This window comes from Ostrinia furnacalis, unplaced genomic scaffold (assembly GCF_004193835.3).
Source record: "Ostrinia furnacalis isolate ACB-3 unplaced genomic scaffold, ASM419383v2 OfSCF7688, whole genome shotgun sequence".
NCBI lineage: Eukaryota > Metazoa > Arthropoda > Insecta > Lepidoptera > Crambidae > Ostrinia > Ostrinia furnacalis.
The window spans coordinates 23534-50119 of NW_021137927.1; the positions used below are offsets into that span (position 1 = coordinate 23534).

General features: G+C 38.4%; 1 protein-coding gene across 3 annotated transcripts; it reads right to left on the reverse strand.

Annotated features, from left to right (window-relative positions):
• Positions 1–619: 619 nt before the first annotated feature.
• Positions 620–25871, reverse strand: Lac (septate junction protein lachesin). Of its 3 annotated transcripts, XM_028322663.1 has the most exons (11): positions 25719–25871; positions 24826–24944; positions 17807–17929; positions 17058–17214; positions 15781–15880; positions 14531–14687; positions 9222–9328; positions 8371–8510; positions 7329–7376; positions 5565–5643; positions 620–792 (listed from the first exon to the last, which is right to left on the reverse strand). In XM_028322663.1, the coding sequence occupies exons 1-11, from the start codon at positions 25771–25773 to the stop codon at positions 771–773; spliced, it is 1107 nt and encodes a 368-aa protein (XP_028178464.1). In that variant the 5' UTR covers positions 25774–25871; the 3' UTR covers positions 620–770. The 3 variants fall into 3 exon arrangements, with proteins under 3 accessions (XP_028178464.1, XP_028178463.1, XP_028178465.1); XM_028322662.1 differs by lacking the exon at positions 5565–5643 and having other exon boundaries at positions 7250–7376; XM_028322664.1 differs by lacking the exons at positions 5565–5643; positions 7329–7376.
• Between the last annotated feature and the right edge of the window lie 715 nt (positions 25872–26586).

Genomic DNA, 26586 nt, shown 5'->3' on the forward strand with positions numbered 1-26586 from the left:
CGTACTTATAGAAATATTCAGTAGAAAAATGCATAATACATAATTCAGTCATTTTGTGAATTTTAATTGTGTACGTTTATTGCAGAGTAGGGTCATGTCACCTATTCGCGTCCAAGCGTCGGACCATTCTTCAAAAATATCAGAAAATACTTAAAAAGCATTTGGTTTTGTTAATTTGGCGATTTTTTCAAGTTTTTAAAGAAAAAGGGCAGTGGACGCAAACAGGTGACATAACCCTAATATCTTAAAAATTAAAAGAAAACGTGGGCAAAATATAATTTAAATTACATTAAATTGCTGCCTTTAGGAATAGTAAAATCTAGTATCAAAATCTTAAGTAGAAAAAAGGATTATTTTCACTGGCAACACTTATATCTTTTTTATTGTTTAAAATTTGTACTTTTTGACCTTACACTTTATAATTACGGCAGTCTAATCCAAAAACTAAGTTCTTAAGTTTAATTCAAAAAATTACATTGAGATTTATACCATGTACAGTTAGCAACAGAGGGCCTAGTGTGAGTTTTCAGTAAACGCGCTCGTAATGTACTGATACATGGTGTAAATATCAATATAATCAAATCCCTAAACCTTGAAATATTAAGACAAACATTACTTTTCTTTTTGAACTTAATTTCAAAAACTACCATCCGCGATGGTGTTACCAGTTAAAAATAAGTGTAATGGTAGAAAACAGTACAGATATGGTGGAGATATGTGTCGTTTTAGAACTACCGGAGTAGTTTGGGTCGCGGCGGAGTCCCGCGTAGTTAATGTCTGGTATTGAAGATTCTGGAAGAAAAAATACAATTTATTAGTAAAAATAGGTAAAAAAATGTGCCAAAATAACTTTCATTTTTCAATAAAAGAGGATTGAACAGCTTTACAATACTAGTAATATGGGAATATGATAGACCACTCTCTCCAGGCTAAAGCCTCCATTTGGCTCGGGTAAATTAAAGAGGGCCGTACTCCTGCAGTGGAGACTAAATGACCTTGACAGTCTTAAGACTACAAACAATGTAATTAATGAAGGAGGGAGGGGATCCTATACAGATTTTTTTTATTTTTTTTTTTATTTTGTAAAGTATGACGTTAGGTACATCTACCCTAAATTTTGAAAAATAAAGGATGATGGGCACAAATGTATGGAAAGTGGTACCCGCTCCAATAGCCATAACCAATATATATTTCAAAAGGCCTTTAGATGTAGGAAAATATCTGCTATGGGGCCAGTTCTAATTCACGTTTTGAAAGCAGTAATTCCACTAAGTATTATAAGAAAGTATGTATAACACAATCGTCCATGTATACGAGTATGTACTATGACTACAATCTATTAATATAACTAAAAGAAACATTGAAAAGGAAAGTATTATACCTACGACGAACTACCCAAGCTATTAGCCCTTGATTCTCTTTCATCATCATCATCATTTTAGCCATAGCACGTCCAGTTGAACATAAGCCTCCCCCTATGATTTCCACAATGGCCGGTTGGTTGCAGCCTGCATCCAGGGTATTCCCGTTACCTTTATGAGGTCGTCGGTCCATCTTGTGGGTGAACTTATTGGGTCTTGTGGGTTTATTCACTTTAGCAACCCATAATAAAATCTTTAAGAAGTAATAAAATTCTAACCCCTTTATTAATAAAACTAGCTGTGCCCGCGACTTCGTCCGCGTGGAATAATGACTTTGGGTAGGCACTTTTAATAATTTAGTCTAATTATTTTACAAATAGCTTTTGCCCGCGACTTCGTCCGTGGAGAAGTCGAAAACGTTCTCATACGATTATTTTTAAATGTTTTAACGTTATTATCTAAATGTTTGAATACTTTTAAAATATAAAAATCAGGTTAAATAAACATGAAAATATTTTTTTCTTATATTTTATGAATATGCAGCTCGGCCTTTGATCCGGTGAAAGTTACTCGGTGGTATTATTTTTTTACAACGAAATCGAAAACTACACCTACCGCAGTATTATTGGTAAACTTTTTTTTATATTTTCCTACGGGTGCTAGAATTACCAAGCTTCCAGCATGCCACTGGCCGTGGGAGAAGGAGCTTTTCCTCAAGACTACTCCCACTACCTCAAGGGCCTCCGCCAAAACTCTCGCGCGAAAATGAGTTTATGTATACAGCGCAAGCAGGTGCCCGCGGCATGACTTTCATGCATTACTATGCATTGTTGGGCGAGCGCACGCAGCGGGCACCCACTCCGAGGTTAAGTGGAGGCCCCTAGAGTATGGTAGTCGTTAACATGACGTCATGATTGTAAAAAAATGCACTAATGAGTAATTAATATCAACTTTGAAGCAAATCACCACTAAAATAACTTTCTACCCCTTTTTAACATAGTTAGGGGGTGCATTTCACTAAAATACGAAACACGTCTTCCATTAATTCTGTTATAGAATGCTTATGCAAAATTTTAAGTAGATTGGACGAAGGAATCTCGTTATTTCATACAAACTTTGCCCCTCCTTTTTACCTCCTTAGGGGTAGAATTTTGGAAAATCCTTTCTTATCAGATGCTTACGTCATACAAAGAACACACCGTCCAAGTTTCAGGTCTTTACGATCAGCGGTTTAGGCTGTGCATTGATCCATCAGTAGCGCGCGTAGTACTTGATCATTATTTTGCTGCGATGTGATTTTAAAACTGCGATATCTCCTAAGATATTTATTGAAATCGAATGGTGTAAAGGGCAAGAATGTTTAAAATTAAATACTTGTGGTGAATAATTTATTTATTTGGATAAGGATTAATATCATGTTTATAAAAACACCTTCGCAAATAATGCATTATTTTAAAACAGATTTTTTTTGCATAAAAATGGTTACTATGAGCCAACCTTAAAAGATAGACATATGCTACCGCGGACTTTTTTAAAGAACTTTTAAAGGGGAACAATCCTGTCATACATGATTTTTGCGAAACTTTAACCGTTTACGCAGCGTCAGCTCTCAAAAGGAAAAAAATCACTGATTTGAAATATTCTTGATTGGTGCTCCGCTCCTATTGGTCTTAGCGTGATGATAAATAGCCTAAAGCCTTCAGGAACTAACGGGCTATCCAACACAAAAAGAATTTTTCAAATCGGTCCAGTAGTTCCTGAGATTAGCGCGTTCAACCAAACAAACAAACAAACAAACAAACTCTTCAGCTTTATAATATTAGTATAGAAGTATAGATTAAGTTACACCCTAGTTGAACTCTGGCTTAAAATGTCATTTTAATCCATGGCTCATCCTAGGTGTAACTTTTTATTAATAAGGGGGTAGTAGTTCTTCAAATAAAAATATTTATTTCACAATTATCCCTATAAATAATTATAGAGTTAAGGAAGGATGCTGGAGCAGTAAACCCTTCATGATTCGCATAACCTAAGTACCATACGATGGACACGTGTGATACTTCGACTACACAAAAAGTATGTTTATCTTCGAACGCAACCAGATCTGAGGCTGGTGGCCATAGTAAATGTTGTTCGTCTTGGTAAGACCTTTCAAATGACACTACAAACATAACTATTGGAGCCGGGTACCATTCTGCAAAAAAGTATGTTTATCTTCGAACACAACCAGATCTGAGGCTGGTGGTCAGATTAAAAGTTGTTTGTCTTGGTAAGACCTTTCAAATGACACTAGAAGCATATCTATTGGAGCCGGGTACCATTTTGCCCATTGTCCTTTTATCAAAAAATTGCAAACGAAATAGCCAAGTCATTTTTCATGCGATGGCATAAAAATACGATTGAAAGCAAATAAAAAAAAACAAATTCGAAAGTACAACGTAACTTAAACGTATTTCATAATCATAATGCTATAAAAAATATTTATTTTCTGGGTTTCTGAAGCTCTAACCTGCATTTTACCTGATGGAAAGTGTTGAGAGGGTCTTCGCCCAGTTTTTGAAGAACGGGGTATCATTCCTTTCCATGAATTCGGTAACTTATTAAACAGTTACCCACCCATCTAAATAGTGGCCTCTCGCAGAGTTGCAAACAAAGTCGCAAAGTTGGAGTTTTTCTCCAGACTCCGCTCTCCACCAATGAGCTACCAAACCTATAGCACTACACAATGAAAATTAAATAATCAGAGGAAGAAGAATTCACGTCATACCTATAAAGGTTTTTGAAACGGTCACCCATCCAAATAGCGGCCTCTTGCAAAGTTGCCTAACTTTTGCTTCAGTCGGTCTGCACTCTACACCAATGGGCCATGACAACTATACAGGGTGGCAACGATAAGTGATCTCACTCGATTATTTCTAAACTATACAAGATATCGAAAAAATGATTACTGATTCTGAAAGTCCTTCACAAGCTCTTTCAAACTGTACCAATAATAGGTTACAGAATAAACTGGATTTATCTGAAAATTCTAATTTTCCAGCTTCCATACATTTAGTAAAACCACATAATATTAAAAACTATACGAGATATTCAAAAACTGGTTACTGATCCTGAAAGTGCTTCACGAGCTCTATCCAACGGTATCAATAATAGGTTACAAAATAAACTGGATCCATTCGAAAATTCAATGTTTCCAGCTTCCATACATTTAGTACAGCCACAGTCATGGCACTCATGTCTTGATAATATTATAGCAAGTAAAGCCTAAAACCAATGTTTTCCACGAATAATTTTAAATAAAAATGCAATTTACGAGTTCATTTTAAGTGTTTATTGTTTAATAAAAAAAAAACTTCTATTATTGTTTGGTTTGCATACATTTAGTATGGAGGCTGAAAACATTAAATTTTCGGATAGATCCAGTTTATTATGTAACCTATTATTTGTACCGTTTGAAACTGCTTGTGAAGCACTTTCAGAATCAGTAATCAGTTTTTCGATATCTTCTATAGTTTAGAAATAATCGAGTGAGATCACTTAACGTTTCCACCCTGTAGAAATAGTTAGCGAAATATTGCATACCTTCTCGCTAAATGGACTGTGTATAGCCCCAATAGAGCTACAATGGTAGCCGATGATGGGGCGATTGAAGCAGCGTCACCATAGTTAGCACGTCTAGCTTGACAGTTTGAAGAAACCATTCATTTCAAGTGTAAAGCTATAAGTGCAACAAGACGTTCTCTTTCTTACGTGTGTATTCCTCACCTTGAAACTTAGAAAAACGGTCACCCATCCAAATAGTAGCTTTTGGAATCACTGAATCGCACCTTCCACCAATAGGCTACCAAGTACCTAGAAGTCTTCTGTGAAATTATCCATACCTACCTTCTTGCTAAATGAACTGTGTATGGCCCCAATAGAGCTACGATGGTGGCAGACGATGGAGCGATTGAAGCAGCGTCACCATAATTAGCACGTCTAGCTTGACAGTTTGAAAAAACCATTCATTTCAAGTGTAAAGCTATAAGCGCAACAGACGTTCTCTTTCTTACGTGTGTATTCCTCACCTTGAAACTTAGAAAAACGGTCACCCATCCAAATAGTGGCTTCTCATAAAGGCGCTTAGCTTTTGGAATCACTGAATCGCACCTTCCACCAATAGGCTATCAAGTACCTAGAACTACTCTGTGAAATTATCCATACCTTCTTGCTAAATGAACTGTGTATAGCCCCAATAGAGCTACGATGGTGGCAGACGATGGAGCGATTGAAGCAGCGTCACCATAGTTAGCACGTCTAGCTTGACAGTTTGAAGAAACCATTCATTTCAAGTGTAAAGCTATAAGCGCAACAAGACGTTCTCTTTCTTACGTGAGTATTCCTCACCTTGAAACTTAGAAAAACGGTCACCCATCCAAATAGTGGCTTCTCATAAAGGCGCTTAGCTTTTGGAATCACTGAATCGCACCTTCCACCAATAGGCTATCAAGTACCTAGAACTACTCTGTGAAATTATCCATACCTTCTTGCTAAATGAACTGTGTATAGCCCCAATAGAGCTATGATGGTGGCAGACGATGGAGAGCGATTGAAGCAGCGTCACCATAGTTGAGGAGTGTCTTTTCAAAAGGGGATACTTACATTCTATCTTATTTTTCACAAAATGGGAAAAACTTATATGGGAAATATTGACAGACCTACCGAAAAGCATTATTTCTGTTATGAAACTATTTCATTACAGTGTTCTAACTACACTTTTTGCCAAAAAATATGACTTGTTAATTTAAAGTTACAGAGTTCAGAAAAATCATAATATCCTCTTTTGACACGGATCTTTTATAATATCCCCCTTTGTTCTGTACTTACTGTAAATATCCCCTTTAGTTGAGCCTACTATTTTGTAAATATCCTCTTTTGTATTGTACATCTCAAGATTTTAAATGATAATAAAACACAGATTATTCTTTTTTTTGATAATAATAATGACCAAAATTAAAGACGCTACTAAAGAGAATTATATTTTTTTAATTATTAGACATTCAAATCCTGAGTCCCGATTACGGTAACTTTTATAACGTCTACAATCCAGACGCGTTTCTGATTCTGCGATACGATTGGTCAAAACAGCTGACGTACGCTGTTGAACGACCAATCGTATCGCAGAATCGAGAAGCGTGTCTGGATTGTTGACGTTAAAAATTACCGTAATCGGGGCTCTGATTTGTCCAATATCAGGTGTCAGACAATCACACAACATAGATTTCGTTTTACGTTAATTTTGCGTTCCGTTTTACAGAGTAAAATGTCTAAAAATAAATCCTAAAGCATAAAGTTAAAGGAAATAAAACACTATGTAAAAGTAAATATCCCGTTTTGAGACGGCTAATTGGTATAGTGTAAATATTTGTATTGTAAATATCCTCTCTTGTTATGAAATGAAAAATAACTATTATTTTTTTAATTTTGTAAGTGTAAATATCCTGTTCTGAAATGAACACTCATATTTGAAGCTGCTTTACTTGGGAGAATATCCCGTTTTGATTAAGATTCAAGTGACGAAAGTGAGTATTCAGCACTAAGAACAAGACTGCATACTCAGTTTAATAAATAATAAAAATGTAAATATCCCCTTTTGAATAGACACTCCTCAGTTAGCACGTCTAGCTTGACAGTTTGAAGAAACCATTCATTTCAAGTGTAAAGCTATAAGTGCAACAAGACGTTCTCTTTCTTACGTGTGTATTTCCTCACCTTGAAATTTAGAAAAACGGTCACCCATCCAAATAGTGGCTTCTCATAAAGGCGCTTAGCTTTTGGATTCACTGAACCCGCACCTTCCACCAATAGGCTACGAAGTACCTAGAACTACTCTGTGAAATTATCCATACCTTCTTGCTAAATGAACTGTGTATAGCCCCAATAGGGCTACAATGGTAGCCGATGATGGAGCGATTGAAGCAGCGTCACCATAGTTAGCCCGACCACAGGCGGGCGGGCAAACAGGTATGATCGTTTCTAGCGAAAACAAAAACAAACAAAATAGTACATGCCATGCTTGCATGCGGGGCTTACTGATCTTAGGTATTTCTTAGTTAGGGCTTAGTTGACGCAAACAATTGTATAAAAAAAGGATGAATAAAGTTTAAAAAACTGTAACCCGACTACAGAAAAAATCGTTCGGGCAGATCTACAAAAGAACATTGGTAGGTAAATATAAACATACATAGACTGCAAAAATCATAACGCTACTTTAGCTTCTCCATAGTTAGCTAGTCTTTAATTACTGACAAAAACTAGTAAATCTGTCTGTGAAAGTATTTTTTTGGGAAGACTGACTAAAGTGAATTTCGGGCAAAACTGAGAGCAATTAATGAGCTTGTGTTTTGTATATTTTTTTGCGATTAACACTAAGATCAGTAATATACATAGCTTATAAAAATTGTAAAAGAAAACGTAGAAAAGTGGTGGCAAATAAAATACAATAAAAATCAGTTGGAGGTAAAGAGTTTACAACAATGATAATTTTTTAGATTTTTAAGTTAACTACAGAATCACCACCAGTTTTCTTGAGTCATATCATATCTATATCAATAAAAAAACTTAAGTACTAAAAATAATCACATCGAAATTTTTGAAAATACTACAAACATATTTTTCTAATACATTAAAACGTTTTAATTGGTTTAAAAGCTAAGCGCCAAAAAATGCTTAAATCTTTAACATTCCAAAGAAAAAACTTCAACATTAAAAAAGAAATTGCAAGCATTAAAAAAAATTTTTCTCAAAAAATATCATCATTCAAAACAATTTAATTAAAAATCCCAAATTGGTGGAACAACATGTTTTCGTTAAAAAAAAACAAGTTAATAATTTAAAAAAGAAGGGACAAATTACAATTTAAAATAGGAACGTATTTCAAATTGAAAAAAAAAAAAAACATTTATTTTCCAAACGAACGAAAATTTAAAATAAGAACCTATTTAAAAACAAAAAAAAAAGGAAAACTCACCAAATAACTCCACTTTTCCTTCGTCAGATCCCAACTTGTTTTGGGCTTTGCACGTGAACACACCATACTGTCTCTTCTCTATGGTGATGACGCGAATTGTGGTATCTGTGAACTCGTCGGCGGTGGCGAAGTGGGAAATTCTGGAGAAAGAAAAATTGTTCATGAACATTATTTTATTGACATCGTTTTTTTAAGCTCTCAAAACACAAAGTCCGGTCGCCGAGCAGATAGAATTTCGTCCAATGACCCCAAGCTACCCATCCTTATCGCTCGCGCGTAATTATATTGCTGTCGCGACTGTGCGACGGGCGTCCGCAGTGAGTGTGCGAGCGCGACAGCAATATAATTACGCGCGAGCGATAAGGATGGGTATCTTGGGGTCATCTTATCTGCTAGGCGGCCGGACTTTACCAATCCCATTTTGTTATAACTATTCTGAGTTGTGAAACTTCTGCCAACTTCACTCAAAATCTAAAGTTGCAAATCGAAATAAACCTCGACTTTTAGGGACTTTAAAGGACGAATCACACTTATCAACCTGGAAAGGGATCGTAACCGCATCAACTCAGTCAGTAATCTTTGTATGAAACTCCAGACCGCAACGCACTCTTATCCGCACCGTAACGTGAACGTCTCGCCTCGCGGTTGATACCGTGCGAAAGGCGATACCGTGTTGATCCCTTTTCCGAGTTGATAAATCTGAAATTGACTTTTCTGAGGGAGATGGCTCATTGCATTAACTCTATTAGGTACCCTATGTCTCGGTAGCTCACCGGTCAAAGGATTTGCTTGGCAAAAGACATATTATGGATTCAATTCCTGCTAGAGACAATAGATATTTTTCAACGTACCTGTAGTGCTGATTGTTGGACAGCTGCACTTCATCTTTCAGCCAAATGATGGCCGGGGGAGGGTAGGCCTCCACGTGACATTCTAAATCCATATCGTATTGGAGAGCCTGGGAAACATTACATAGAAATAAATTTAAAAAAGAAAATAAAACAAAACTAAAGTAAGTACAAGCAGGTTTATAGCTCTAGCGCTTAACTTAAGAGCGTTTACGTCTAGCGTGGCATGTCAAGTTTAGGTAATTTCGATGCTAGTTTTATTCACACTAAAATAATTATGACTGTGTGCGTGTTCTCACGCTCTANGAAAGTCAAGTAAGACCAGATGAATACAAATATGTATTATTAATTTTATTAATAATTCGTACGCGTGGACCTCGTTTTACTCCTTAGTTCGTAAAATCTGTTGTTTGATATCATGTTGATAGATGGCGTTTCACGGCTTCCCCCGCATGAATATTTACGAACGTCAAAAACAGTAGTTTGTCCAGCGCTGTAGATTTTAACCAATGATGATAGATTGCGCTTTTTAGACACGTCTTATTTATTTATTGAAATTTATTTATTTATAGTTATAATATTAGTAGGATAGGAAGTAGGATTGTTATACGTCGCCACTAATGACAATAATTTTTTTCCCATTTATTCTCAGTAGGGACATAGTCAGTGTCCACAACCGGGAATAGACGGACTGCGGATACTATGCGGTATCCACGAATNTCCCACTAGGGGGACCGACGATCTGGTGAAGGTCGCGGGAGGTGCCTGGATGCGAGCGGCACAGGATCGGTCTTCGTGGAAATCCTTGGGGGAGGCCTTTGTCCAGCAGTGGACGTCTTTCGGCTGAAACGAACGATGTATTTAGTAAAATAAAATAAATTTTAGATCCAGTTAATGATTGGATAGCTAGTTACTAGCCGCCAAAGTTTAACAAAAGTACAAACCACTATAAAAAATCGACTTAGAAAAAATTTAAAAAAAAAAATGTGATAATAATAAATGTAATACCAATGTTCTTAAAAACATTTCTAGCTTTTCTTCTTTCCAGTGATATATGTGGTAATTAGATTTTACTATTTATTTACCAGATAGCATTTTACCACTTTGGAAGAGACTCTCGCGCAAATACTCAGTTGAGAAAAAAATAATATTAGAAACCTCAATATCATATTTGAAGACCTGTTAGATGGGTGTCATACTTGCTATCGAACGTTGAAGTATCTATTGTCTAGATATCGACAACTATGCATCAACGGGTCGCTACATCTACGGTACTCCATATTAAAAGTCATGAAATCAACGGGTCGCTACATCTACGGTACTCCATATTAAAAGTCATGAAATCAATCGGTTGTTTAATCAGTGTCATGACATCAAAAGTCGCGGTGGGTAAATAACGAACTTCTCAGGGTGGGTAAGTAATATTTTCCTACCAAATTTTGTAGTAAAAGGTAAAGTATTAGGAAAAAACAATTTTTTAATCATACATTATTGTGTATTTAAATAATGAAATAAAGTAATTAATTAGTACATGTTTAAAGTAAAGTTAAAGTTAAAGTATCTTATTGTGCATGATACGTACTACAAAAAAGAATTGCTTGCTATTCCTTTCAGAAATTGAAAAACATCCATACTATCGTCACGCCGTTCAAGAAACCGCGAGATTGCTTCTTGATGGATCCTCTTTTTCTTTCTAGGTGGAGTAGCTGGTACCCCGCTTTCCATTCTGGCAATTGTTAAGTTGGTGGCTGCTTGTTCTTTTTTTAGCTCACCAATTGTGGCATAAAGACCCATTTTTTTACTATCCATTAAGGAGTTCCAGCGTCTGTGCCACGCTTCAATTTTATTTTGAGTCCTCGGCAAATTACTGTTGTTATGGTGCACTGACCACAATTCTGGAGGAAATACTGGGACTGTTCTACGTATAGTTAGTTTTGAGTCACCAGTATTTCGCGATACCAGTTTGCCGTTCACGTAATTGGTTTCAAACTTAGATTAATAAAACCTAGATAGATAGTCAGTGCACGAAAGGTGAGGCAGATTTTAGTGAGCCAGAATGGCTTACTCGTAAACGTCACATGAACTGTCAAAGTGAAAAATTGGTAAACACGTCCGACGACTTTTAATTAATTAAGACCGTTTGTGATGTGAAAGAGTGTCTAAATACAGCAGAAAAACGAAAGAAAGTGACCAGTGTTACATTTCATAAGTAATTACTACGATTCGACGCGTATTTTGCTTGAATTTGGCTTTCAAAAATTAAATACGGGAATGATACCAGTAACAAGAAAATTTATTTCCCAATTGTTCGCCGTACAAATACACTTCCTTTTTAATGAAATCGAGACTTTTAAGTCGATTTATCTTATTGTAATTAGGTAGGTACTTTGAATTCAATAAATAAGTAAGTACATGATGCGTTTTGTTTTTGTTAATTATAAAATAATTAAAAACGTATTAAAAATTTCCCTACTTTCGGGAAAATCGCCTTCACTGTCTACACTCCCCAACAAAATTGACACTAATGACATAAGATTTTTGCCTCACTCTTGACGAAGCGTTTGTATGAAGACTATCCATCTAGGTTTTATTAATCTAAGGTTTCAAACCATTCCACAATTCGAGTATCATCTGTTGGAAAAACATTTTCCTTCAAAAGTGCGAAAACTGACGGTATCTCTATAGGTGGTAAATACGCTAAAGCGATGAAATGACGGATCTTAAGAGAAAATTCGCCATCTTCAACATTCGTTGTAACGTACCTACTAATTATTATGGAGTACTGTAGATGTAGCGACCCGTTGATGCATAGTTGTCGATATCTAGACAATAAATACATCGACGTTCGATAACAAAACATTCATTGTAACGTACTAATTAATATAGAGTACCGTAGATGTAGCGACCCGTTGATGCATAGTTGTCAATATCTAGACAATAGATACTTCGACGTTCGATAGCAAGTATGACACCCCTGTTAGATACCCCACACGTATGGGTTTGATGAAAAAAAAATGTTGAGTTTCAGTTCTAAGTATGGAGAAACCCCAAAATTTATTGCTTTTTTTTTCTATTTTTGTGTGAAAATCTTAATGCGGTTCACAGCATACATCTACATACCAAGTTTCAATCAACAGTATAAGCTCTTACGAGGGGCGGCTGAAAAGTTTTGAGCCTAAGTATCTTCAAGTGTTATTATTGACTCGCGCTAAATTTAATTAATTAGCCAATAACCTCCTTAGTATATGTACAAAGTTTCATTTCATTAGCGTCATCACGCTTTTAGTAATTAATTTGTAAACGCCATCATGTCTCAGTCATCCGCGCAATGTACGAAATTGAAGTACACAGTTGTCATAAAACTCCTCAAAAAGAGGAACAAAACGCTGACGGTAACATTTGAAGAGATGTCTACAGTTTATGGGGAGTCTTGGCCTTCATTTGCTATCATGAAAGATTGGATCCGATAGTTCAAGCATGGCAGGGAGTCGCCAAAAGATGACCTCAAGTCAGGGCGGCCAGATTTCGCCATTAACGAATAAAATAATGAAAATTTAAAGAATCTTGCTTTAGAGATCAGCGAATTAAGCTGTGACAGATAGCTGAAGCCATAGGCAGTNTGTGAAGGTCGCGGGAGGTGCCTGGATGCGAGCGGCACAGGATCGGTCTTCGTGGAAATCCTTGGGGGAGGCCTTTGTCCAGCAGTGGACGTCTTTCGGCTGAAACGAACGATGTATTTAGTAAAATAAAATAAATTTTAGATCCAGTTAATGATTGGATAGCTAGTTACTAGCCGCCAAAGTTTAACAAAAGTACAAACCACTATAAAAAATCGACTTAGAAAAAAAATGTGATAATAATAAATGTAATACCAATGATCTTAAAAACATTTCTAGCTTTTCTTCTTTCCAGTGATATATGTAGTAATTAGATTTTACTATTTATTTACCAGATAGCATTTTACCACTTTGGAAGCGACTCTCGCGCAAACTACTCAGTTGAGAAAAAAATAATATTAGAAACCTCAATATCATATTTGAAGACCTGTTAGATGGGGTATCACACGTATGGGTTCGATGAAAAAAAATGTTGAGTTTCAGTTCTAAGTATGGAGAAACCCCAAAATTTATTGCTTTTTTTTCTATTTTTTTGTGAAAATCTTAATGCGGTTCACAGCATACATCTACATACCAAGTTTCAATCAACAGTATAAGCTCTTATAGTTTCGGAAAGTGGTTGTGAACTTGTGACATACGGACGAACAGACAGACATGACGAATCTAATAAGGGTTTGGCTACGGAACCCTAAAAATATTGACACTGTGTATCTTGTAAATGTTCAGTTGTTTGCGAGAGCAGAAAATACACTGAGCTGAAAAAAACACCGGTCACTGACAGCTAACATCTACAATTATATTATATATTATATCCCAACTAATCCCAACTAATATTATAAATGCGAAAGTAACTCTGTCTGTCTGTCTGTCTGTCTGTCTGTCTGTCTGTCTGTCTGTCTGTCTGTTACGCTTTCCCGCTTAAACCTCGCAACCGATTTTGATGAAATTTGGCATAGAGATAGTTTGAGTCCCGAGAAAGAACATAGGATAGTTTTTATCCCGGTTTTTGAAACAGGGACGCGCGCGATAAAGTTTTTCTGTGACAGACAAAATTCCACGCGGGCGAAGCCGCGGGCGGAAAGCTAGTAATATTATAAAGAGGAAAACTTTGTTTGTTTGGTTGTAATGAATAGGCTCAAAAACTACCGGACCGTTTTTAAAAATTCTTTCACCATTCGAAAGCTACATTATCCACGAGTAACATAGGCTNGGGAATAGTCCCGTAGCGCTTATCTAGTAGATTACTTAGTGTCTCGAGGTATAGATGACCCACGCTGAACTGTCCCGCCAAACTCAATGACAGGGGGGCGCTACCATCGTTCAACTATATGGTTTCCAACATGACAAAAATCGAAACCAGCGATCCGGTATTGACGGTGGCGCCCCACTGTCAATGTCATGCATAGGACAGTTCAGTATTTTGGAACTATATTACCTTTATGGCACTGACTGCGTTAAACGCTAGACCAAATAATATAGCTGGCGACTTCGTACACGTGAACCCCGTTTTACCCCCTTAGGGGTTGAATTTTGCAAAATCCCGTCTTAGTAAGCACCTAAGTTCTAAAAGAAACCCCCATGCAAAATTGGAGACTGCTAGCACTTGTAGTTTCTGAGATTTCGTGATGAGTGAGTCAGTCAATCAGTGACCTTTCGCTTTTATAGATATAGATAGATTTGAATTTGTAATCTCACCTGTCCCAACCGTGGGCGTGGGACGGTAACCACGGGCGCGAACTCGATCTCCAAGTTGATGTTCCTTCGGGCTCCTTTCCCAACGCCGTTCTCGGCTACGCAGTAGTATGTACCGCGGTCTTCCTTGTGCACCGCCGGGATTTTGATTACGTTGCCTCTGTAAGTTAAAGTCAGTTATTTAATTATTTTCTGCTAATAGGCTTTTAGAAAGCGCTTTTACACGTCCGTAATAAGGGTTCGTCTAAACTGCAATCCAATTTTGTGAGATCCCTAGTATAGATCGTTTCATCCACGAAGACGCGCCCCACCATTCTTCCGCTAATGTTTGAGTGTTATCGGTACACGCTAAATGATCCATGAGTGCACACGCACACTACAATAATGCCGCTCGGATTGCTCCCCGCACCCCGCGCTTCCGCCGACACTTATTCTCATTTAAGCACGTGAGTGCTTGCGTGTGAGAATGTTAAAGCCTGGTCCGTGAGCACGTAGAATCCCGTCCAATGACCCCAAGCTACCCATCCTTATCGCTCGCGCGTAATTATTTTGCTGTCGCGCTCGCACACTCACTGCGGGCGCCCGTCGCACAGTCGCGACAGCAACATAATTACGCGCAAGCGATAGGGATGGGTAGCTTGGGGTCATTGGACGGGATTCGTACGTGCTCACGGACCAGGCTTTACCAAGATTTAAACAGAAAGACACGGGTCTTAACGCGACATATATTAATGAGTTTGTGGGATATGATGCTCAACCACAATAAGGAAGCTAAGATGGAATCGCTTCCTTCCGAGCGGGTGCTGTGCTTGGGCACCAAGGTCCGGTTATTTACCATCTCGGTTTTCTATAATCAGTTAAGCAGAGAACTCTGTCACCGCGATGCAGGTTTGTAGGCGCGGTGACGTGTGCCATAGTAAGGTAAGTGTCAGCGCCATCTGTTGGTTGATGACTGTAGTGGCGTGTCGATAGATGTCGCCACAAGTTAAATTAAAAACCCGAGTCTTTCTATTGAGGGTTTTCGCGAATGAAAAATCCGCCAGATGGCAATACGTAGACGCGAGGTCAAATGCTGCATGATTGGTTATTTTTGACATGACATTGACATATATGTCAAAATCCACCAATCACGCAGCAGTCAGACCCCACTTCCACGTCCAGCCATCTAGCGGATCTTTCATTCGCGAAAACCCTCTTTAAGTGGAAATGGAACGAGGTAGTTTAAAATCTTATGTTACCAAGATGTTACCAACCTATAGATGGAGCCACCGGTGGGCAAGATGGCGTTGTTCTCCCTACGCCAAGTGATCTTCGGCGGCGGGAATCCACCGGCGTAGCACTCCATTTGGGCACCTGTGGACAAACAAAGAGATAAAAACATAATTACTAGAGAAACAAAAAAATAAGTTACAGTACAATCTAGACCTAAGCAACGTATTTTTGTAATAAGGAACTATATTTTTGATAAATTGTCATGTTATCAATATTTCAGACAAAAAGATGTCCATTGCTGAACATAGACCTCTCCCAATGATTTCCATATTGAATTTTAGCAGCGACCTAAGCTGTATCCAGCTGCAGCGCCGCAACCTATAAGAGGTTGTCAGTCCACCTTGTGGATGGACATCCTACGCTGCGTTTTCCAATACGTGCCGTGGCCTCCACTCCAGAACCTTGCTGCCCCGTCGGACGTCAGTTCTGCGTACTATGTGTGTGCTATCTATACTAATATTATAAGGCTGAAGAGTATTTTTGTTTGGTTGAACTGGTTGGACGCGCTAGTCTCAGAAACTACTGATTCGATTTTAAAAAATATTTTTGTGTTGGATAGCCCATTTGTCGAGGAAGGCTTTGGGCACTTAAACATCACCCTACAGCCAATAGAGGCGGACCAAGAAAAATGTTGCAAAAACATGAAATATTATTCAAATTATTTTTACGCGTACGAAATCGCGGGCACAGAATAATACTCACTTTCTCCCTCGCTAGCCACGATGGACCTGGTAGAGTTGTCAGAGATGATGGGTGGCCGTCTGACCTGGAGTTCCACTTCAGCAGTGATCCGGTTCATGAGGGAGATGAAGAGACTTGCGCCCCGATTGCGATTGCGCTATTTTATAATGTCTCCATTTCATTCGCGTTTCAACTCTAGTTAAACTTCAGTTACGCTCCGTTTTCATTCCAGCTGATGTGCAATTCGGTATCGCGGTAAAGTTCACGCGCAAACACGAAACATTTAAGCATTTTCCATTAAAAGTCCGATCACCTTATTTTTTCAAATGTTCGTGAAGCGTTTGACTAGTGAAAAAGTAGCTTTCTGTCAGCTTTTTCACAAAGGCGCAACTGCGTTCCGTTTACGTTATAGCTCCGTTTGAACTAGCTGTCAAAGCGACACCGCGGATACGAATTTGTGCGAACAGCTGACTATCGTTCGTCGTCCAGTCGCGTTGCAGTTGAAAATATTTAGCGTAATCGGGGCGCTAAGATAAATCTGCAAACGGCAAGGACCAAAAGACGTAAGTATACTCACTCTCTCCCTCGCTAGCGACAATAGACCTGGTAGAGTTGTCAGAGATGATGGGTGGCCGCCTGACCTGGAGTTCCACCTCAGCAGTGATCCGGTTCATGAGGGAGATCAAGACTTGGCACTGATACCAGCCCGCGTCGTTCTCCTGGATGTCTTTGATCTGTGGATATAATATTGTGACTGTAATCATTAGGTCATTATACGCCCGTATTCACAAACATTACTATGAGGTCTCACAGTGCGCGTGGATGCACTCACAGTGTAACACACGAACCAATCACAGAGCTCTATTCAACGCTGTGCGTTTGATTTGCTGCTTCACTTAAGCAAGCATCTTTTGTGAAAACGGGCGGTAGTCTATTTCGCTTGCACAAATTCGTACTATATTTATCAAGAGCAAGGTAGCGAAAGTCCGATCGCCGAGCACGTAGAATTTTGTCCAATGACCCCAAGCTACCCATCCTTATCGCTCGCGCGTAATTATGTTGCACACTCACTGCGGGCGCCCGTCGCACAGTCGCGACAGCAATATAATTACGCGCGAGCGATAAGGATGGGTAACTCGGGGTCATTGGACAAAATTCTATGTGCTCGGCGACCGGACTATAGTGTATTCGACATTTGTATTTAAATGTGTAATGTGTTCCTGTACATGCAATTATTACGTCAGCGTGAGATTCGTGTTCGCTTCATACACAAATCTAAAATTAACACTATAACATAATTCTTACATTAACAATAACAATACATACCGATAGAGTATAGGTGGCGGTAGCATCGTCGAATCTCAGGGAGAATCTGGAATCCCTGATGATGAGGCCGGCGTTGCTTGACAGAGGTATCGACTCTGTTGTCTTGAGGCGGTCGTATTTTACCTGTGAACATACAAATTTTAATATTAATATAAATTGGTCAATTTAGAGTGTGGCTCCGGCAGATTAGAATGGGGAGGGAGACTCATGCCCGTTTTCACCATCAATCCCTAATTTTCAAGCGACACCTATGGTAATACATAACAGGAATTTTGTTTCCATAGGGGTCACTTAAAAATGACCAAAGTGACTGACATAGCCCACAGAATCGCAGAAGTGGCCGAGGGCGGGGCACATAGCTCGTAGAGCTGATGGCCGTTGGGGCAGAAAAGTTCTCGGCGACCACGAGCCGGAAGACGTAGGCACTCCCACTATGTGGACCGACGATCTGGTGAAGGGCGCGGGAGGTGCCTGGATGCGAGCGGCGCAGGACCGGTCTTTGTGGAAAATCTTGGGGGAGGCCTTTTTCCAGCAGTGGACGTCTATCGGCTGAAACGAACGAACGAACAAACTGTGCCCATTCTATGATTCTAGAGTAGGTTTTTGTTGATTTGGTGTTTAATTTATTAATAAAACATTATTTCAAAAATCAATCCGGCGCCGCGGTATAGGCCATACCTTTTATAGCATCAGTTCCCAAACTTATTTGAGAACCGCACCCCTGTACCTACTACTTGTACTATCAGTTATCACTGACCTTTTATCGTTGTGACCTTTTAGCGTCTTATTGATAAAAATATAAAACTTGTTGTTCAAGTTTTTCGATAACAGGAACTTTTTTTATAAAAGACAATTTATTTGTTCATACTTTCACAATAAATAATTTAATCTTAAACTAACCACAAGCATTTGCCTAAACATTTTTTACCTTGTTCGGTGTAACATTACATGAGAGAAATGTTTGGTAAAAAAAAGCATCTAAACCACGTAAGGTACTAAAAACTAAAAAGTTAGGTTGATGTGAAACAGGTTTAAGTTAAAACGTCCTTAATACTGGGTAATCGTTTCCAATATAATAAAAAATCTGAAAATAGAATATCATATCCAATCCACGCGGAAAGAAAAATGAAAACCATACTTACTGATTTAGGTGGAGGATTTAGATACTGATTAAAATTGACTTAAGTCTACTGATTTAGGATTTGAAATTGTTTCAGAAATGAGGAGATCCGTAAACGAACTAAAGTCGCTGACATAGCCCGACGGATTAGCAAGCTGAAGTGGCAATGGGCAGGGCACATAGTACGCAGAACTGACGGCCGATGGGGCAGCAAGGTTCTGGAATGGAGGCCGCGTACCGGAAAACGCAGAGTGGAACGTCCACCTACAAGGTGGACCGAAAACATCATAAAGGTAGGAAAGGTTAGGGCTGCTACCAATCGATCAACATGGAAAGACAACATTGGGGGAGGCCTATGTTCAGCAGTGGACGTCCTATGGCTGAAATGATGATGATGATGATTGTTTACGACCTGATCGAGGTAACTGCGCAGTGCGCTGGAATGCGACTCTCCCTCGCACTCACCTGCACACCTCCCCGCGTTCGCCCCGTCCGTATAAATCGTTTCATCCACGAAGACGCGCCCCACCATTCTTCCGCTAACGTTTGAGTGTTATCGGCACACGCTAAATTATCCATGATTGCACACGCACACTACAATAATGCCGCTCGGATTGCTCGGATCAAACTCCCCGCACCCCGCGCGACCGAGACCAAAAATTGGTGGGGCGCGTCTTCGTGGATGAAACGATCTATACCAGAGCGTCGACGTAATGTCACAGCCATCAGGCGCGCAGTTAGGCCCAGAACAGACGGTGAAACGCAACTGCAACGAAACTGCAACTGCTAGTTACTTTTGAGTTGCATCTAAGTTTCTGCCATAGCGTCCGTTGAGAGACCACATGACGCGACCAGTTTGAAACTTTTAGTTTCAGTTTCATTCAGCAGAATCATCACAAAGTTGCAGTTTCGTTGCAGTTGCGTTTCACCGTCTGTTCTGGGCCTTACTCGACCGGTGTGTAGTTTCATAGTAAGATCATGACGTCACAACTCACAAGAGTTTAACAGTGAGATATTTACGTCACCAGGTTATAAATATATTTAGAACAAGGTCAATAGTCCTGAGGAAGCTGGCAATTCAGATGAAACAGGGCTTAGGGATCAGTTGTAATATTGTAGAGGAATGGTTCGTTTCAGCCAAATGACGTCCACAGCTGGACAAAGGCATTTTTTTTGTTATGCATAACAAGGCAGGTATTTGACCACAATCGCACCTGATGTTAAGTGGGATGCAGTCATCTGCCCCAAGGTCTATTCCACTTTGATCGCCTGGCTTTGATCATCCAGGTGACGAAAGTGGACTCCAAGCGACAATTTGGTGTCCTTTGATCACCACCAATGGATAAGATGACCTGGGTGATCAAAGTGGACTTAAGTTTGATTATAAATTATTTGTTTCCTTCGATCACCTATAAATAAATTACATAACAAATCAACCAATTTTACTAATTATTTTTTTTAATGTTCGTTGAAGTCCAAAAATGGTTTTACGGTAAAACTGGATCCACGCGTATTAAGTCGCGGGCGGCCGCTAGTAAATGTAAATAAACCTGCGAATTGATTAGATAAATTGTAAGGAACCCAGATGACTTTCATCACGGTCAGATCGTCCTAGCTGGAACATATCCTATACCAGTGTTTTTCAACCTTTTTCATGACACGACCCCCTTAGTATCAAAAAAAATTTTGGCGACCCCCCTAGTATGAAAAAATATTTTGCGGGGTCCCCGACCGTCCGCTTTTTCATGCATTTTATAATGTTACAAAGATGTTGTAGGGACCGAATACTTTAATCCATACAACATTTATGCATTTCGGATAAAATTTACTGTTTTTTTACTGATGTGGTTTTAACGACCTCTCGCGACCCACAGGTTGAAAAACACTGTCCTAGACTATATTCTAGGCCATCTAGGCACATTGTTAGTCAATAAACTTGATTTAGTCTAGATCAATGTTACTAGGAATACACACGCTTTTACTAGCAATACCAGAACTTGTGATAAGTAAAAGAATTTATGTTCGAAGTGTGTTCTAAAGAAATTACACAGTGAGTATTGCGAATCTAACGCCCGTATTCCCAAACATTACTATGAGGTCTCACAGTGTGACACGCGAACCAATCACAGAGCTCTATTCAACGCTCGTGGCTGTGCATTCGATTTGCTGTTTCAATATTAAGCAAGAATCGTTTGTGAATGTGGGCGTTAATGTTGATTATACCTGACTCGGCGAACTTCGTATCGCCTAAGTTCATCATAAATAATGTAGGATTGTAATGGCGAAAGAATTTTTCAAATACGACCTACCTTTTCTTTTTTTTTATATTTGACGTTCATAAGTGCCACTTGTGGTCTAAACTGAATAAATATTTTTGATTTTGAAATCAGTCCAGTAGTTTCGGAGAAAATTCAATACAAAAAAGAATCAAATGTTTCCTCTTTAAAATTAGTTTCGATATAGCCACAGAAGTCAAGCATCTATAATATTGAAATGTATAATATTCTCTTCGACAGTAAAAATACTCCCATCTACCTACTAATATTATAAAGCTGAAGAGTTTGAACGCGCTAATCTCATGAACTACTAGTCCGATTTGAAAAGTTATTTTTATGTTGGATAGCCCATTTATCGAGGAAGGTTTAGGCTATATATTATCACCCTACAACCAATAGGGGCGGAGCAGTAAAGAAAAACGTTGCACAAACCGGAAATATTATTCAAACTTAGCGTAAAACGCGTACGAAGTCGCGGGCACGGCTACTATTAAAATGTTTAAATCTCTTCGACAATAAAAAGACCCATAACTACATATTAACATAGGTCAGTTACCCCACCAAATAGTCAATTCAATACACTATTCAGTTACAATGTCTGCCCCTATAACATCATACAATGACACATTTAATATCGTGTATGGGTATTGTATGAGTCATTTTATTGAAGGAATCCAACCAATGGGACTTTTGAAAGACATATTCAATGACGACCGAAATCAGTTTTTTATGAATCAATTTTAATCTTTACCGTGTCCTTTTAAACGCTTGACTTTGTTCAAACTATGTACCAAATATGAAACGTGAGGCAATTGAAAAGATAATGTTACTGGTTGAAGACCATCACCATTCTTCCGCTGTGAGTGTTATCGGTACACGCTAAATCATCCATGAGTGCACACGCACACTACAATAATGACGCTCGGATTGCTCGGATCAAACTCCCCGCACCCCGCGCGACCGAGACCAAAATTGGTGGGGCGCGTCTTTGTGGATGAAACGATCAATAGCTGGAACTATCTAGTCTAAATATGTATAACTCAAAGGTGACTGACTGATGGACTGACTGACTGACATAGTGATCTGTCAACGCACAGCCCAAACCACTGGATGGATCGGGCTGAAATTTGGCATGCAGGTAGATGTTATGACGTAGGATGCCTATGCTAAGAAAGGATTTTACGAAACTCCACCCCTAAGGGGGTAAAACGGGATACATGCGTACGAAGTCGCGGGCGGCCACTAGTGCTAATATAAAATGACCATTTAATAAATGCATTATGATATAAATAAATCGTCTCTTTGAGACTGAACTGTCTCTGAATCTAAGGATTGACGTTTGATGTTGCCATTCCCATATTTTAGTTTTAGGCACTGTCACCCGTATTCACAAACGGTGAAGCAGCAAATCGAACGCACAGCGTTGAATAGAGCTCTATGATTGGTTCGTGTGTGACCCTGTGCGTTCACGCGCACTGTTAGACCTCATAGTAATTGTGAATACGGGCGTCTGAATAATAAGGATCGACGTTGGACGTCCCAAAAACACCCTCCAGTGCCGCTCCCATGCCTCAGGCACTGACTCAATTAGACGATTATCACACTGCGCCGCGCTCCGCCGCGGAGCGCGTGATTTTCATATAAAAAATCACGCGCGCGGACGCGTTGTCAGTGTGAAGTGCCGCGCGTGTTTTCTATACAAACTGAGGTACTTGCATACAATGATTAAATCTGTCGTCCCGCGTACCGCGGCGGAGCGCGGCGCAGTGTGATTTGCGTTGAGTGCTAGAACCATACCTCTACATAAAGTACCACAATTTAGCTTGTTGTGCTATTGTCAGGACATTATGCATGACTGGACTACAAATGTGTTATGTGACCTCTGTTTTTAAAAACAAATGAATCATCAATTTGTAGGAATAATACGTGCCAATAAAAATTGCAATCTTGTACACAAAGGTACATGAACTTTGAGAAGTTTAAATGGCTGTAGTAAACAGAGATTAACTGATGTCAGAAATGGAAATATCAAGGTACAATATACAAAAACTGACGATGAGTCCAAAAAAATAGGAACGGCACAATTTTGTCCATGTTATCAGGAGGCAGTATCTTTCAAACGATCCGAGAAGAGAATAGTAATTTAAAAAAATACATACAGTCGAACATAGAACCTCCTCCTTTTTTGAAGTCGGTTAAAAAGGAGAAAAGACGAAATGTTACAGTAACTACATACTTGTAACCAAAAAAGGCATAATTATTACGTCATTACATAATTAGTCTCCACTGCAGGAGCACGACCCTCAATTTACCAGAGGCTAATGTAGGATTTATCATAAACCCCGCACAATATTTTTGACCATGAGAAGTGGTCTTTAACACTAGAGTACACGCGCGGACTACTATAGTAGACCAGGGTAACATTTTACGCTATAACTTATTGAAAACTTGCGCCAAAGAGCTGCCATTCCAGGAAAGCCTCGTTTACTAAATTTGTCAGTAAGCCAATAAAGCTTGGGTCGCTAGAGTCTGCGCACTTTTCTAAAATTGGGCGTCAAAACTGCGGGTCTAGTCAAAATCCCGAAATCACTCGACAAAAAAATTATGAAAGATTTGTAACAAATAGATTTACACCGTGTACCAGGCAGTAGAAAGTCATGAATACTATGACAGATAAAAAACTAATCATATTTATTCAGTCAATTTTTTTTTTGTTAACATTGGTCTCAAAGTGCAATTTTGGTCCAAAAAATTTACAACTTTTAAATCTGTTTATAATGTTTGATCCCAAATAGTTATATAAAAAAACTTTGATTATAAAATAACTATAATAAACACTTTTATCATTTACATAGTAGTTCTATTCATAAATTGCTTATAAACTGATTTACAGTGATTTTATTTACTTTATTTATAATATTTTAATTGCTTATATACTGATTTATAGTGGAGGAGGCTCATAGTCCAGCAGTGGACTGTAAAGGGCTGTTGATGATGATGATGACAGTGATTTTAAATTGGCTTACCAGAGTAGGCCGCGCGTGTATTCGTGTAAAAAAATGGGCGCGTGTACTGCAGTGTTAATGTATGCCAGAACCACATACTCAAATAGTGTTCATCGTCATCATTCCAGCCACAGGACGTCCACTGCTGAACATAGGCTTCCCCCAATTACTTCCACATCGCACGGTTGGTAGCGGCCTGCATCCAGCGCCTTCCTGCTACCTTTATCAGGTCATATAATGTTACTAAATAAATAATTTGCTGTCTTAATAGGGAATATGCAAGGTTTTTTTATTTCTCATATTTAAGTAGCCTTGGCATTCAAATCAATCTGTGCTTTTCTTTAACAAAAAATTCAAAAGATACCTAAGTTATAATGACGTCATTGGTCATGTTAGAACGACACGCAGTCCCATACAAGTTACTATGGGCGGGTGAAACTTGACGTCACGCTCAGCTATTTCCATACAGTTTAAACACTAGTAACTTTTTTGTTTCCAGTCCGATTTCAATACTAGTTTTTCAGAAAGTCTATGAATCAACTAACTAAAGTGTTTATTAATACATAATTAATTAACTTTTCAAATCGATGCATATTCCCTATTGTCAATAAAGCTTACCCATATAACAGGGTATTCGTTGGCATAATGGACGGAACAGTCCAAGTCTACTTGTCCTCCGATGTCTCGAATCTGCTCCTGTGTGATGTGGGAGATCGTTGGAGTGCGCTGGCCGGAGACTGCAAAAAATAATTACGAATTTAGCATATTTATTCCAGCTTTAATGCCACAAAAACTGGTAGGTACATAAGGTAAACTTGAATCTGGAAACTTCATGCTAATTTGTAGTTTTTTTTTTGTGTGTTATGAAAATTGATTGTTTCCCAAATATTATAAATAAAATAAAATAGGACATTCTCTATAGGCAAAACATAGGTCTGATAGGATCTACTTTGATTTCACTCATCAGGGGGATAATAGTGCTATTTCTAAAAACATCTTAGGCTATTTCTCGTAAAAATCGTGGAGGGAGAAAATTAAACGTCACACATGTGTAAAAAAGGGGAGCAGAAATCTCGCAAAAAACCTACCCTTCAAGCAGTTACCCTTGAAAAAAACCGGTCGATTTTAACGCGTACCCTTCTCTACATCTCTATAATTAAGTTTTAAGTCACAAGATCTTGTTATTTTACGTGTAAAACCGTTATTACGGTGAAGAAATTGCGTTCTGAATTAAGAGCGGTGTTCACAAAAGAAAATCTGAGTTACAATGACGCTACTACATACCGGTTTTCGCTAAAAACTATTACATTACGCGAATTATTTACATGTTTTAAAGGATATGCATTACGATTAAACGTTAAATCTTAACCCAATGGGTGTGTCCTATGCTTTGCTAACCAAAACAATTGCGAATCGTTAATTTTGCAAAACAAACTGAAAAGCGTTGTGGTCCACGCATTTAGAGCATGACAAAACTTGGTATTAAACGTATGAAATAAGTTTTAACTCACCATAAGTTGTTAAGCACACAAATAATGCACTAAATATAAATATTTTTAACGCCATCGTGTAAAACAAGCCACAGCTTCTCTCACAAACTTTCAATTTGATATTTTTCGCGTTATTGTTTGAGATCGTTCCGTTTGAATGGTTGGTGTACTGAATGAAACTGTACTCGAAATTGAATGAATGGAGGTGGGTAAATTATGGGGCTGCCAGGAGTATCGTAAAAAGATTCCCGAAAATCATGATTATAGGTACGGTACGAAATCTGCAAAAATATTTTTTTATTATTTTATTTGTGAAACAGTCGTCGTGTCTTTCGTTTTATTGGGTAGGAATATTAAACATTATTAACTTATAGCCTTTTAAAATTCAATTTATAAATTCATAATAAAAAAAAAAAGTATATTGCAAAGTAAATTTTTAAACGGTTAAAGTTTATGTTTCATTATCAAGCGATGAAACGATGATCAAAAAAGTAGCCGTCTGTTTTCATGCTGGGTACATAGCGTTATTTTGTACAATAATTAGTGGTAAATTACCATAAGCTTGCAACATTAAACTGTCATGAATGACCTACACCACGCCCATTGGTCGGTAAAACAGCACCATTCATTCTTTGAAAGCATCATAAATGATTTTTCCACTCAAAACTAGATGGCGTTTGTGAATAAAACTAATAAGTGCATCTACTCCCCACTAGATGGCGCTTATTGGAGCGATACTATTGCCATCTGTATTTCTAAACCAACACTATTAAAATAAAATTGATAACGCAATTTTATTCAGTCCGTAAAAAATAATAAATTGAAAACAACGTAAGTACTGAAATAAAACCCATTACAGTAATATTTTTTTATGTAACAGTATGTTATG

What these genes read in the sequence shown, in the direction of transcription:
- Lac (XM_028322663.1), bottom strand. Translation starts at nt 25,773, where the DNA reads ATGGCGTTAAAAATATTTATATTTAGTGCATTATTTGTGTGCTTAACA. An exon ending in CCGCCACCTATACTCTATCG is followed by an intron (nt 17,215 to 17,806) that starts GTATGTATTGTT and finishes TTATATCCACAG; the next exon opens with ATCAAAGACATCCAGGAGAA. An exon ending in AGGAAAAGTGGAGTTATTTG is followed by an intron (nt 7,377 to 8,370) that starts GTGAGTTTTCCT and finishes TGTTTTCGCTAG; the next exon opens with AAACGATCATACCTGTTTGC.